General features: G+C 41.8%; 1 protein-coding gene across 1 annotated transcript in view; it reads left to right on the plus strand.

The window, feature by feature from the left end:
• UNC13D (unc-13 homolog D) overlaps positions 1 to 14,940 on the plus strand; it is a 54,709-nt gene that overhangs the window by 26,792 nt on the left and 12,977 nt on the right. The window contains 12 exon segments of the mRNA XM_042454714.1: positions 79 to 196; positions 591 to 715; positions 4,989 to 5,079; positions 5,996 to 6,052; positions 6,827 to 6,924; positions 7,793 to 7,844; positions 11,669 to 11,799; positions 12,101 to 12,221; positions 12,703 to 12,714; positions 12,716 to 12,847; positions 14,201 to 14,299; positions 14,511 to 14,717. Of these exon segments, the coding sequence (XP_042310648.1) occupies positions 79 to 196; positions 591 to 715; positions 4,989 to 5,079; positions 5,996 to 6,052; positions 6,827 to 6,924; positions 7,793 to 7,844; positions 11,669 to 11,799; positions 12,101 to 12,221; positions 12,703 to 12,714; positions 12,716 to 12,847; positions 14,201 to 14,299; positions 14,511 to 14,717 (1,243 nt within the window).

Consider the following 14,940-nt stretch of genomic DNA (forward strand, 5'->3'; position numbering starts at 1 on the left):
CTACAAGATCCTTTTGATCCCACTAGTTTATCCTCATTATTTTAGTGCTTAATATGATTCTTCTTCTTTTTGATACAGGCAATGGCTTGCTTATAGCAAACTATATCAGATCTTAGAGTTCAACAGCAATTGCTTGCTCCACCAAATCACCAGCATAGAGTACCAGTGGGTAGAAGGACGGTTAAGATCTGAACAGGTGAGAAAGAGAGACATGGAATTGTAAGGCTGGTAAAAGGGATTCCAGATAAACATGCAGTTGTGGTTACGCATGGACAAAACACTGATCATTAAATGGCTCCTTGCAATTGCTGCTCTTGCTCTGTTTTCTACTAGGTTATGGCCTTTTAAAACTGCAATCTTTTTCCCTTTGATAATACTTCTTCCTGAACCAACGTCAGAGATTGCTATGACTCTGTCTACTGACAGAGGGGTGTGGAATCCACATTCAGGTTGCCTTCCTCTTTCAGCATACCCTATCGTCCTTCTTGGGCAACTGAGGGTTCTATTGTGTCAAGAGGGGTGGGTGGAAGTCAATGCTGTCCAGACATACAAAGTGTCTATTTTAAGATATATTTTGTTTCTTCCTTCAGCAAACAGAATTGACTGACTCTTTCCAGTCCTTTCTCACCTATGGACTTTCAGTCCTTCAGAGGTATAGGATTGTCTTCCCACTCTCTGCTCCTAAGTCTACAGAAAGGCTACAGTCTTTGCTCAGGTGAGCTGTGAGACACGTTACCTAAGAAAGGGGTCCGTAATTGGGCTTCATCATGGTCAGATTTAAGGGGGAAAGTTTCCAACAGCATTTAAATAGGAATGGGAAACAACTGTGGATGGTTGGAGGGGGGACTTCCTTCTTCATTATCTCTTCCAACCTTTCTTTGTTATCTGCCCTTTCAACATTTTCCCAGTCATCATTTTACTTACTCATATCTTCATTATCATGAACTTCTTCCTTCTAGAAACATACATTCATTCTGACTTCCTTTCTGTCAGTACAGGCCTTAATATAATTATCCTTATGACTTCTTTAAACCATATATTTTCTTATGACTCTTGTGTTTCTATTCATGCTTAATCCATTCATTTAAGTATCTTAACACTTATGGTTATGATTATTACAATATATCAATTTTCTTTTCCATCATTCTAGAATTTACAAACATGTTCTCTAAATATTCAGTACTGTCACTTTACTCCATTTCCTTTTTAGGAACTCATATACTGTGAACTATTCCTTCCTAAATTTTCTAACATACTGTGCTTTAATAATTGTGTTAATTTATCAATTTCAATTGTCCTGTATAGTTTAAGCAACCATTCTTCTTGACTGGGGGTTTATTTTGTTTTCCACTTCTGTACAAGTGCTATTCTTGCTATTCAAACCAAATGGAATAAGTTTTTCCCATAATCATTCTCTAATTTGTTATTGAACATACCTAATAAATAGATTTCAGGTTCCATTTGCATCTTAATGTTTAAAATTTTACTAATTGTATAATTTACCAGCATCCAATATCTCTTTACATAATTGCAGGATCACCAAGAATATTAGAAAGTTCCAGGCTCTTCCCTGCATTTTCAATAGCAATAGCCATAGCAAGTACATTTATGTACCACTTATCAATGAACTAACACTCCATAAGTGGTTTACAATGTGTAAGCCAATTAATAATAATAATAAATTTTATTTATATCTCCCGCTTCTTCCTTTGGATCGAAGCAGGATTACAACAATAAAAACATCATAAAAAGGATTGCCCCCAACAAGCTGGGTACTCACTTCCAAGGTTTATTATCCTTTTTTAAATAAAATCTTGATATTTTGTTTGGGGTTAAGTACCAGTGAAGATACATTTTATAATAATTCTCTCTAATATTTTGTGAGACAGTGTATTTGATCCCTCTCACCTATGTTTTCAGCCTCTGAGACAGTTATAATGGGTCTCCCACATTCTAGCCCAGTTCACCATAGGTCCTTTGACTATCTCTTCTTCCATTTCAAATTTTAGCAGTGACTTGTAAATAGTTCCAATAATCCTATTCTGAACCACTTGTGACCCTTTTTTCTGATTTTTCATCTTCCAATCCAAACCTTATTATATCCATTTTAAATCTTTTACTAATTTGTCTATATGAGAACCAATTGCTTTTATGTCCTTCTTCTTCCAATTTTTTCTGCATTTTCATCCTAAATCTTCCATTCTGGTTTTTTTGCTATATATTTATATTTAAGCCATCTGTCTTCTGCTAACATTTCCCTTCTATGAAAGGCTTCCTGAAGAGATATCCATAAAGGGGTTTTCTGGGTCATTCTATTCTAATGCAAACAAAATATTTTTAACACACAGCCTGGGGGTGGGGGTGGGGGAAGGATTGATCCAAGGGGAGCTCAACTGTGGGAGAAATGCCCTTCACAGTCCCTAGAGGGCATTTTGGGAGATTTGAGTGGGAAATTGTTTTTAAAAAAATATTTCAACACATCTGTAAAAAAAAATCCCCTAATAAATTCATTTTTGAAAAAAGTACCAGTTTAGGCCCAGCTGCATACTTTCATCTACATTGGCCAACAGTGCTTCTGTTTTGACTGGAATGAAGTTTATTTGTTTCCCCTTTTCCATCCAGAAACAGTCCCCAAAGACATATTGAGGCTTTCTACCACTTCTCTGGGTAGCTTCATGGACATATTAAAAAAATATAGGGGAATGATAGAAACTTGAGTTGCCATAAGGATGGAATAATAGGCCTTGCCTAGCATTGTATATCAGTTTGAATGTTGGCCTAAGACTCTGAAAGACCAGAGTTTGAATCCCCACTTAGCCTTGGAATCCCCCTGGTAACCTTGGGCAAGTCACACTATCTCACCTTAAAAGTAAGCAATGGCAAACCTCCTCATGCCAAGAAAAACTTGTGATATGTTTGCCTTAGGTTTGCCATAACTCAGAAATGACTTGAGACGGCCATGGTCGCCTTGGTCGATGATCTCTGTCTGAGCATCGACAGGGGAAGCGTGTCCCTGCTGGTGCTCTTGGACATCTCAGCGGCTTTTGATACCATAGACCATGGTATCCTTCTGGGACGCCTGGCAGAGGTGGGAATCGGGGCACTGCGCTCCAGTGGTTCCGGTCCTACCTCTCTGGGAGGTCCCAGATGGTGCAGCTGGGAGACGTGTGCTCTGACGAGAGGCCCCTTAAAACTGGGGTCCCTCAAGGAGCCATTCTGTCTCCCATGCTATTTAACATTTACATGAAACCGCTGGGAGAGATCATCCGGAGACATGGGGCGCGGGGTTATCAGTACGCTGATGACACCCAAATTATCTTCTCTATGTCTCCGACTGATGCAGTGACTGGGGATGGGGGTCTCTCCTCTCGTCGCCTGTCTAGAGTTAGTAATGGGCTGGATGAGGGAAAACCGACTCAAGCTGAATCCAGAGAAAACGGAGGTACTTGTGATAGGTTCCCCTGGTCCAGGAATGGCAGTGGTTCCACCTGTCCTGAACGGGGTCACGCTCCCTGTGAAGGACTCCGTGCGCAGTCTGGGGGTGCTTCTTGACTCGTCGCTTCACCTGACAGCTCAGGTGAATGCGACGGTCAAGAGCGCCTGTTATCAGCTTCGGCTGATTCGCCAGCTGCGCCCATACCTGGCCCAGAGGGACCTAGAAACTGTTGTACATGCTCTGGTAACTTCGAGACTGGATTTCTGCAATGTACTCTACATGGGGCAACCCTTATACCAAACTCGGAAGCTTCAAATGGTGCAGAATATGGCAGCCCGGCTGGTCACTGGTGCTCCCAGGACCAGCCATATAACACCGGTTTTGAAAGATCTCCATTGGCTGCCCATTCGCTTCCGGGCTCAATATAAGGTGTTGGTGATTACCTATAAAGCCCTAAATGGCTTGGGCCCAGGATACCTAAAGGACCGCCGCTCCCCGTACATTCCGCCTCGCACCCTCAGAATGTCTGGGCAGCAATTACTGAAGGTGCCTGGGGCTAGATTATCCTCCACTACACGGAGGACATTCTCCACGGCTGCCCCAGCCCTTTGGAATACGCTGCCCACTGAGCTCCGCTCGACTACCACCCTGGCCCAATTCAGGAAGGACCTAAAAACCTTCCTGTTTCAACAGGCATTCCCCGAATAAAAATCCTGCGGGCCTCCCTCCTCTTCCGTGGCCAAGAGGTTGGGCTATGGGGCTTTTTGTTTATTATTTTTTTTGTAATGGTTGTTTGTATTGTATTTGTATTTTAATCTTTTTCTGTATTGATTGTTGTTTTAACTTTTGATGTAAGCCACCCTGATCATTGGAAGGGCGGGATATAAATAAAAATTTTATTATTATTTATTATTGAAAGAACACAACACAAATACAGCTGACCTCCAAACGTGCGGCTTTGACTTTTGCAGACTTGATTATTTGCATTTTTGATTAATATGTTTTGTCAAGGAATCTCTAGGTCCTCCAGCACAACTCTGACCAGAAAGTTGTGCTGGAGAAGCTAGAAGTTCCTAGAGAAAACACTTCTCTGGGCACTTTAGGTCCTCCAGTATGATTCTGTGATCAGCTTCTGACAGATGTTGACCATAGATTGCACTAAAGAACCTGGAGATTCCTCGAGAAGTGTTCTCTCAGATTAAAAAAAATAGTGTTTTTTTATTTGCAGTTTTTCCACATTCAGAGGAGTCCTTTGCCCCTAACCCAGCAAATGTAGAGGGACCACTATATAACGTTCTGAAAATGCTCTATCAAAAAGGTTAACATACTGCTACCGCAAAACTACTTTCCCAAATCCCATTCTGGAGGGGCATTTCACAAGGTGCTTATAGTCTATGTATCAAAAACTGCTTAATTTAGAAAAGAGGTGACAGCTTTACTATGTTGATTGAAGGAGAAGAATCCCAAATCTTCAGCTGTGTTTTTTAAAAGCATAAACAATCATGCTTGAATTACATTGAATTTAGCAGTGTTTTCCCCTCTATTCTCACAGGGTCTTGGTCCAGATGTGTAAAATGAAAGCCTTCAGAGAGTTTTGTACTCATACCCCTGACCTTCAGCAAATGGTAAAAGAGGCTCTCAAGGTACAGGAATACATCAATGTCCTTAGGCTTTCCTTTCCCAAACCCAGTTAGGGAAGTTGTTACTTAGTTGATACTTTTAAGACTTGAGACTTTTGAGACTTTGAAGATATTCATGTTTGTTTCTTCAATGCAGAGCTAGATCTAGGAAGAGGCAAGTCTGGTTCCTTTTGTTTTCCAGACTGTCCAATACTGGTGGGTCCAGAGTTGTCAGTTGTTGCTATATCTCCTTGGAAAAGTGTGTGCTTCAGCTTTTCTTCAGAAACAGCCTTTTGAGCAAGTAGCATTTTACAGAGGGCTAAAAAAAATCTGTTTCTAATTCTAGACTCTTCTCTCTTATTATTTTTAAATATCTGGCATGATGTAGGTTCCAACATTATAGTACATTATCTGCTATAGTCAACACCTGTAAGCCCAGATGATGCATTGTTCAGATGTATTGAAATATGTCATCTTCTACATAGTTTTAAAGTGTATTCAGAATGCTATATTGTTCTGTGCTTTCAAGATGACTCTGGGTGCATCTGCACTGCAGAAGTAATCTGGTTTGATAACACTTTGACTGTGATGGCCTGAGAACTGTGGTTTGTTGCAGAGACCTGGTGCCACAACAAACTACAGCTCCCAGAATTCCATAGCATTGAGCCATGGCAGTTAAAGTGTGTCAAACTGGATTATTTCTGCAGTGTGGATGCAGGATCAAATTATAGCAACCATATAATGGGGCTTTCTTGGCAAGACTTATTCAGAGGAGGCTTGCCATTGCCTTCCTCTTAGACTGAGAGGATGTGACTTGCCCAAGCTCACTCAGTGGGTTTCTGTGGCTGAGTGGGGATTTGAACCCTCATCTTCTGAAATCCTAGTCCAGTCAAACACTAGATCATCCTACTCTTTTTAACTCTGTTTATCATTTTCTAAGGCTGGAACAGCAGAGTGGTTTCAGATGAAGAAGCAGCACCTGAAGCCGATGGTAAAGGTAAACCTCTTTTCCAATTTAACAGAGTTTATGCTGAGATAATCTTACAGATCGCTGAATTGTATGTCAGACTCTAAAATGGGCTGTCTAGTGTTCTGTAAACTACAGAAATATAGCAATAGCAATAGCAAGTGCATTTCTATACCGCTTATCAGTGAACTAACACTCCCTAAGCAGTTTACAGTATGTAAGCCAATTTCCTCCCAACGAGCTGGGTACTGTACTCATTTTACTGACCTACAAAAGGATGGAAGGCTGAGTCCTCCTGTAAGATCGACTTACAATGTTGTGGCTGCAGTACCAGAATTTAACCACTGTGCCACCAGGGTTCCTTAGTCAGTGATGCCAGCCATACCTGTCATGGCCTAGATAATGTCTTTTAAAAATAACTTTTTCAAAAGTGCATTTGGTAAGACAGCTTTCAGCAGCTGTGTTGGAATCCAGTTCTCATGACCTGCTACTTGCCTTGTTAGCTTGGGCTGAGGGGAGCTGCACTCTAAAGCCTCTAGAAGGCAACAGATCAGGGAAGATTGGTTTAAGACCTCATTAAATTTCTCAGGCATGGATATTCTAGCACTGCCTTAACAATGGAACCACAGCTGTGAGTAGATATGTGTGGGAGTGCCAATTCAGAAGCGCTCTGAAAGAGATTAATAGTAGTGGTGTGAAATCCATGATGCCTCAAGGACAAAATGCCTAAAAGACATTTTTGTTCTGGGAACAACACACTACATGCCAAGACTTCCATCATCCTGTCTTTCCTGCCCTTTGCAGAGTATGGAGGAGTCTGGTAAGGCCCTGGTCGAGCTTCTTGTGGAAGTGAATGCAGATCTCCAGCAGTGTCTCAAAACCTGGAACAAATATTTCATCAGGTGAGTCTCTTTAATTTTTCCTTTTTCTAGTTCCTGTTCTGTTGACTACTCATCAAATATTCCCCCAAGTCTTTCTGTAGCACCAGAAGAAAATCAGAAAGCTTCATTGGGTCCCTTTCTGGGAGAAAGGCTGGACAGAAATGAAATGAAATAAATAAGGCTAGTTGTTAAAAACTTGGCAGAGCCTACACTTATAAACTGTAGAATGCCACTGCAGTCCTCGTCCTTTCCAGGGGAATAAGCCACTGCTTATTTTATTGGTCTGCCAGTTTCAAAATGGAGCAAGGAACCTTTGCCTCCTCACTCCATCAGCCACACCCAGCATGGCCAATGGCCAAATGAAAATACATTTTAATGTATGTGCTGCCGGTTAGTAGCTGTCATTTAATCAGAACTGAAGACAAAATAGGTTGAAACTGGCCTAGCAATCATGTGGACTTCTTTTGTTCCATTAGCTTCTCTGAAAATGTCTACTGTTGTTGTTGCTTGTAGCTCTACAATTTGGAGTTCCTCAAATTATTCTGACCCTATGCATCCCTTGCCAGTAACTATTTTTGCAAGGGAAGGTGGAAAGACAGGAATTCTCTCCATCTTTCCCTAAAGTGGACCATTGGCCAGTCCCAATGCCATTGCTCTCATGTCCCCTGTGCAGCCCTCTTAACTTTCCATTAGTAATTCTGTTGGCCCAGTTTCAGTACTGAGAAGGGAAGATTTGGGCCTTTTGACTGCAGAGCTCCATTGCATATGCACCATCTTGCTGGGCTTGAAAGAGTTAACTACATAGTGTTAAACAAGTGGCTAAAATCAAGTCTTGGTGCTTTCTAGCCAATCTCTGACCACTGTTTTTCCCCCTGTTTCTCCTGGGCAGCACTGTGAGAGTGGATCTCTTCTCAGTTGCATATCTTGAAATGGAGCAGCTGGTGAGTAACCATTTTGCTGCTCTTTAGCTCAAAGGACTTGGGGTTTGCCTTCCTAAACAGGGCAGGTGGAGTGTTGTGGAAAGGGGCTAGTCTGGGAAGGAGCCAGCAGGGACATGTAAAACAAGGCTGGAGAACTTGGTGGTGGTCTTCTTGATTTGCAGTTCTTATCAGTCCTGCTAGCCACCATGACCCGTGTGGGGGATGTTGGGAGTTGCTGTCTGACGGTGTCTGGAGAGCCATGCCTTCTGTGTTGTAGAAGTATGACACAGAAAGTTTATGAGCGATCTGGTGACCTTAATGAGTTGCAAGAGCATTAATGATGGAAAAAAAGCTGCTCCTGATATGGCAGGCTGCACATATCAACTCCATATCAGTTCACAGATAATTTTTCTTTTTGAAGGCTTTCACGGCTGGTATTCATAGTTTTTTGTGGTTTTTTCGGTCTATGTGGCTGAGTTCTGGAAGAGTTTATTCCTGACATTTTGCCAGCTAGCATCTTCAGAGATCAACATTAAATATTAAGCAACAGAATAGCATCTTAAATGCAGTAAATCCTTATTTCTGTACTCATCTGTAGTTTGAGTTTAACCTTTGTTTTCCCCTCACGCCTCGCCTCTCATGATAATATCTCTTCCAATTATCTAGCCTGCCAGGACACATATAAATCAATGCTGATAGCATTTTAAAACAATTTCTTGAATTTCATATACTCCAAAAGCTTTATTTTATGACATTTTCCTTTACTAAACCAACAGAATTTCTTCACCAATTTATACTTTAAATTTAACCTTTCTGGTTTTTGCCAAATCTTTGTAATTTCACAAATTGAACACCAATCACCAAAATCACTATGTACTGGGGAAGGAATATTTATTATTATTATTAACCTTTATTTATATAGCGCTGTAAATTTACACAGCGCTGTACATACAATCTTTTAGTTATCCTTCCATGGAAAACTTTCATAGAATCATAGAGTTGGAAGAGACCACAAGGGCCATCCAGTACAACCCCCCTGCTATGTAGGAACTTACAATCAAAGCATCCCTGACAGATGGCCATCCAGCCTCTGCTTAAAGTCCTCCAAGGAAGGAGACTCCACTACACTCATAGGAAGTGTGTTTCACTGTCGAACAGCCCTTACTGTCAGGAGGTTCTTCCTAATGTTGAGGTGGAATCTCTTTTCCTGTAGCTTGCATCCATTGTTCTGGGTCTATTCTCTGGAGCAGCAGAAAAGCTTGCTCCATCCTCAATATGACATCCCTTCAAATATTTAAACAGGGCTATCATATCACCTCTTAACCTTCTCTTCTCCAGGCTAAACATCCCCAGCTCCCTGAGTCTTTCCTCATAGGGCATGCTTTCCAGACCCTTCACCATTTTGGTCGCCCTCCTCTGGTGGTTGAATCATTGACATTCCTCTATTTAACAAAAACTTGGCATATATAAAGTTAACACTGTTGTCTCCACAGTGATCCCCAGATACAATGTTGCAATGAAACAGCCTGGCTATTTAGCTTCTCTTGTTATTCAAATTACACTCAATGGGATACCTCTCCCAGAAAAAACAAATTCACTTTCCCATAACAAACTGATCTCTTTCCTTAGTCCATTTTATACTTGTGAAAGAACAGCCCATCTTCCAACTTTAAAAATTAGTTTCCAGCTTTTAAAGTTACTACACCTTTTGTCTGTTTGAAAACTTTTTATTAAGTCTCAATCTTGTTAAACTTTCAAAATGAGGACTTACAAATCTTAAAAACAGTCCTTACTGTCTTTCATATTGGTCCAGAAAGCTGGAAAATCACCAAGGTATTGGTATCACTGGTGAGTGGAATATCTCTTTTAATTAAAATTCAAACAATTCTCTTTTAATTAAAATTCAAACAATTCCAGGTGTTTTAAAAGAGTAAATAAGAAAGTGAGATTACAGGTTCAGTATCCTTTAAGGCTTGCATCTGGCAGCATGATCTTGATGGAATGTCCACAGTCCCTCCTCATTTCTCTCACTTTGACTTCTATGGTCCCTGTGAGCTTAGCAAGGTGCTGTCCCACATGGATCTTCCACCATGATCTCCCCTTCTCTGGGGAGAGATTCACCAGCTAGAATTTGCCTCCACGCCAGTGATTGTTGCTGCTGCAGCAGCTTTCCTTTTCATGAAGCTTAGTGAGGAGACTTCAACCTGCCATTGCCTTACCTGGAAGTCCAGTTTACAGAAAAAGTTTCAACCTGATTCAGAGCTACCAGTCAGGCAAGGCTCCCTCCTTGCTCTCCTTTCTCCAGTAAGGAAAAGTATCCCTATTCCATCAGGCTTTTAAGAATCAACTTTTGTGGGCTTTTCATAACGTGCTGAGCTCTGTACTGTAGTTGATTTTTAAATATTGCTTTAGTGAATGCTATTTTTTACAAAACCACTATAGATTTTTAAGATTATGTATATGATTTTTAAAATGGTTTAAATCTGTGTTGGTTTTAATAATTTACAAGATATCTTGAGCCCCATTATAGGTGACGTATAAATAGTAGCCACTACTGCAACTCACCTTCATCCCAGGGGGCAGAGGACCTGGCAGTGCTAATGGCAGATCTTCTGTACAGAGATGCTCCTGAACAGCTGTTCACATGTTTGGGGTATCCAGGAAAGATACTTCAAAATTAAACATTGATTCAAAGTTGCTTGATTTTTTAAAAGAAGGAATAAAAGTTAGGAACAATCCTTGGAACAAGTTGTTCTGCTTAAGCAGCTAATCTGCTGAAGAGGACTATCATGATAGCCCATGAAGCCCAGCACCATCCAGATATATTTATATATTTATACACCAAGCCAGCATGCTGGGGAAAGCTGGCTTAAGCTCTTTTCTAGGAGCAAATGCTCCTTTCATTCAAGTGTCTATTCACTTTGTGTGTGGGAAACTCCATGGCTGTTCACTTAAAGCAGGGGTAGGCAACCTGCGGCCCGCGGGCTGGATGCGGCCCGGCGAGGCCTTGGAACCGGCCCCAGCCTGGTCCTGTCGCCGATTGCCGCCGGGGCCTTTGGCCTCTCACACGAGGGGATATGGTGGGGCAATTGTCTATAGAAGCCTCAGAAACATGCATTTATCTTAACATTTTTAAAAAATCAGCAATTTTTTTCACGTGTCCTCCATTAAAAAAAAAGTCCTCCATTTGAAAATTTTGTCCTACATTTCCCCGGTTTATTTATTTATTTAATTTTTAAATTTTTAAATTATTTATTTTTTGGCTTCCCCCCCCCCCCCCAGTTGTCTGAGGGACAGCAACCTGGCCCCCGGCTCAAAAAGGTTGCCTACCCCTGACTTAAAGGGTGGGAACCAATAGCACTGACCAAATAGGAGCTTATAGACAATTGTATCTTTCCTTGATGGGGTGAACATTTTGGCTGCTATGAGCCTGGTATGTCTTCTTTGGGAGAGGTAAAAAAACAGGGGAGAAAGAAGCACAGAATTTACTGTTTCCTTCCTCATGTTGCAGTGATGGACAGGAATTCTGCACATGTGACAACTATGTGACTTGGGAAGCAGCATTACCTACAATAAGCAAGTCCCAAACTGTGCAAGGCTTACCCTGGAGGGTCACTCACAAAGGTGCTTCTTAGGGTCACTATTTTTTAGTAGCTGAGCAACTCTCTCGTGCTCCTGCTGAACTTACACAAGTGTTCTTAAAGGTAGCCCGAGTCACAACTTATTAAAAGAGTCCATTCACTGAGCTAACAGGAATGGCAGTTTACTCACTGAAGGGGCAGGGCTGCTGTAGCTTCCCTGGTTCTGTTTGTTGTCCTATTTGTGGTTTTTGTCATGTTATGCAGGTTTCCTGTTATGTCAAGGAGCAGCTGAATGAGATTGACAGTGGCATGTCCCAACTCACAGCAGAGAGTCTGTTCCAGCTCTATCTCAGCCTGCAGGAACTCTATCGCCTGAAGGACTTTGTGAGCAACAGGTACAAAACCCTGCAGTTTCACGCATTTTGGCCATCACACGAAGGGTGTCCTTACATTTCACTATCATATACCAAGGGATTTTTGTGAATGCACTTATGTGTGGATATGCTAAGTATATATCTGTAGAGGTTTACACACTAGGCAGAGCTCGTTGAGACAGGCTTTCTTATGTTGCATCCAACTTGGATGATCAATCCCTAGAGAAAAGCTTCTTGGAATGAGTGAGGCCATGCCAAGTAATATTTTCTATTCTTGAATCTCTTATATTGTATAAAATCTAAGTTTTGTTTTTTCCCCCAGAGAAGGTCCTCTTGAACTGACCAACTTCCACCATTGGTTTAAGGAGGCCATCCCTAAATGGCTGCAGAAGGCATACACAATAGCTCTCGAAAGGACCCAGAGGGCTGTCCAAGTAGACCAGGTAATGGGTTCCTAGCAAAGGCAGGAAAGAATTTTTGCCTCTCACTTTTTTCTCTCTGAGACTTTTCCCCCAAGCTCCTCCTCACTCCTAATGATTGATGGATACTTTTCACCTCTATCCAGTCAACCAGGGTATTCTTTATTTAATCTATGTGTTACATGGAAATTAAATTAAATAAGAATCAGAAGCTACAACCACAACCTTCTATTCACAGATCTGTTGCATTTGTTGTTGTGTTTATTTAGATGTCAGAAACTATTGCTAGGGGACCCTGATCTGATGCATTTCAGCTTTCTACCATTTAGGTAAAGAAAAGTTCCTCTGTCACTACATAACACTCTCAAACCTCTGGTAGCTGGTTTCCTAGAACTAATGTTACTCAAACATTCTGGATAAAGTGGTTATGAGATCCCATTTCGAAGTAAATTCTGTCCTTGACAGTTTGTTGTTGCTAAAATTTAAATATTTCATTTCTGTCCAGCTAGTGCCATTGGGGGGAGGTGAATAAGCACAGTACATCCACCGTGGACTTATCCACGTGTTATGCCCAGATGGTCAAGACCTGGCAGCAGCTGGACTGGCCAGATCCTGAAGAGGCCTTCATGATCATGGTGAAATTTGTTGAGGTGCGTAGAGCAAGCAGAGAAGGCAGATATCCCATTTTCCTTCTTTGGACTGCATCACACAAAACTAGAAAATCAGAATTTTAACAGGATAAAAGTGTCTTTGGCCATTATTTATCACATGATGTTTTGTTGCTTTTTGCCCATTCATGGACAAAACCCATCAATGGGCTCCCAATCTTGCTGCTACTCCATGACTGCCTTGGTGCAATAGGTCCCTTCCGCTGCAGTTCTGCTTCTTGGGTAGTCACATGGTGTGGTTGGGCATGATTCTCCTCATTTTCCTGTCTCTTTCCCTCAGTGTCACAGCAATTGCACTTTCTAACAGCTTCCTGAAACTGGCTGCTGTATATATTCATAATAAATAAATAAATAAATAAAACTTTTATTTATTTCCCGCTTTTCTGTGACAAGACAATCAAAGCAGCCAGCTTCAGGAGGTGGTTAGCAGCTGCTATTGCTTGCTCCCCCTTCCTCCCGAAGTGTGGAGTAGCTGTGTGAATGTGCACATAGCAATCCTGCACTTCAGGTGCAGGGCAAAACAGTGATCACAGCTGCCAACACCTTCCCAAAGCCACTCACACAGCAGCTGGCTTCAGGAGGTGGTTGGCCACTGAGATAGCTTGTTCTTACCATTCCTCCTGGAAGATGGCATTTCGTAGTGCAGAAAACAGCTTATGTGACCATGAATCGCCAAAGCACTATTGTGGGAGATAGTGTGATCAGAAATTATGCCAAACCAATATGCTTCCATTTTTAAACTAGAAGGATTATGGTGGGACAGTAGGCCGCTGTAATAAAATCCTTACTGGGAAGAGGCAGATCAGGGCAGTGGGGTTGCTGCTGGAGATCAACATTATATCTATTCTTCAAAGGAGAATCAGGCCATCTGCATCTGTGTAACCAGCCAAGTATCACCTGTCCTGGTTTGGGAAGGTAGATGTACCCCTCCCGACCTTGTGGCACTTCTCATCACTAGTTCCTTACCAGTTCCTTTTGAGCCAGTTCCCTGCTACCACTGATGCTGAAGAATCTCCTAAGAAACCATCTGCTGTAGCAGGCTGGTGTGATAAAGTTCTTTGTCACTTTCATTTGCATTCATCCATCAGTCAAGCCCATTTCCATATTCATCTGTATGATTTTTTTAAAATCATGCTAAAATTAACATTGAAGCATTCCTATGGATATATAAACGAAGCAGGCAATGCCTACAAATGAATTTGTGTAGCATTGTTTGGAATTCCTTGCCCTCTGAGGCTTAATTAGGATAGAATTCCTATTTTTCTGAGGTGTCAAGTATCATTTTCTTTCCACAAAGTCACAGTACCTCAACCTTTCTCCTTTCTGACTCCTTAGGACATGTGTAAAATTGCTCTGACATACTGCCGGTTGATCAAGAAAAGGGCAGAAGAATTGTCATCAAACCAACGTGAGGAGGGAGAAGCAGCTAACAAGGTGAGCAGTAGAATCATATTATGACAAGGAACTCAGTGAATCTTGGGATGATCCCTTGGTACAAGTAAGCATGGGGCATGGGACTGTCTTCCACAGTAGAAAGAAAGAACTACCTATGGTACCTTTATGGGTATGTAAAACTTGGCCATTTGCCAGAGAGGCTTTTGAAGTGTAGTTTCCTTTTCTTTTTCTCTTCCCACTTTCCCTGTAGCTCTGTGTTGTGGTGAACAACATTGAGCAGCTCCGCACAATGATCCTGAAGTTGCCGTCGCAGCTGGACTGGACACGTCTGGAGCAGAAGGCTGGAAATGTTATTGCCCCAGAACAATTCCAGAACACACTCCACCACCAGCTTCAGGCTACCGTCACCTGCCTCAACAGCGAGATACGAAGTGTGGTCCAGACCTTGGGAACCAAAGTAACTTCACAGCCTTGGCGTTCCTCTTTCACTCTTTCACTCAGTCATATGGGCTATGCTATTGGTATTGCACATGCTGGGTCAGTCTGTGTGTGTGCACATGCATGCATGGGAAGCTTCCATGCTCTCTTGTATCTAACACTTTGTTCAAAGCAGTGGGACATAAAATAACAAATGCATTATCCTCTGCAGGACTGGCTCCAAATATTGAGATCGTCTGTGC

Source organism: Sceloporus undulatus, chromosome 2, assembly GCF_019175285.1.
Source record: "Sceloporus undulatus isolate JIND9_A2432 ecotype Alabama chromosome 2, SceUnd_v1.1, whole genome shotgun sequence".
NCBI lineage: Eukaryota > Metazoa > Chordata > Lepidosauria > Squamata > Phrynosomatidae > Sceloporus > Sceloporus undulatus.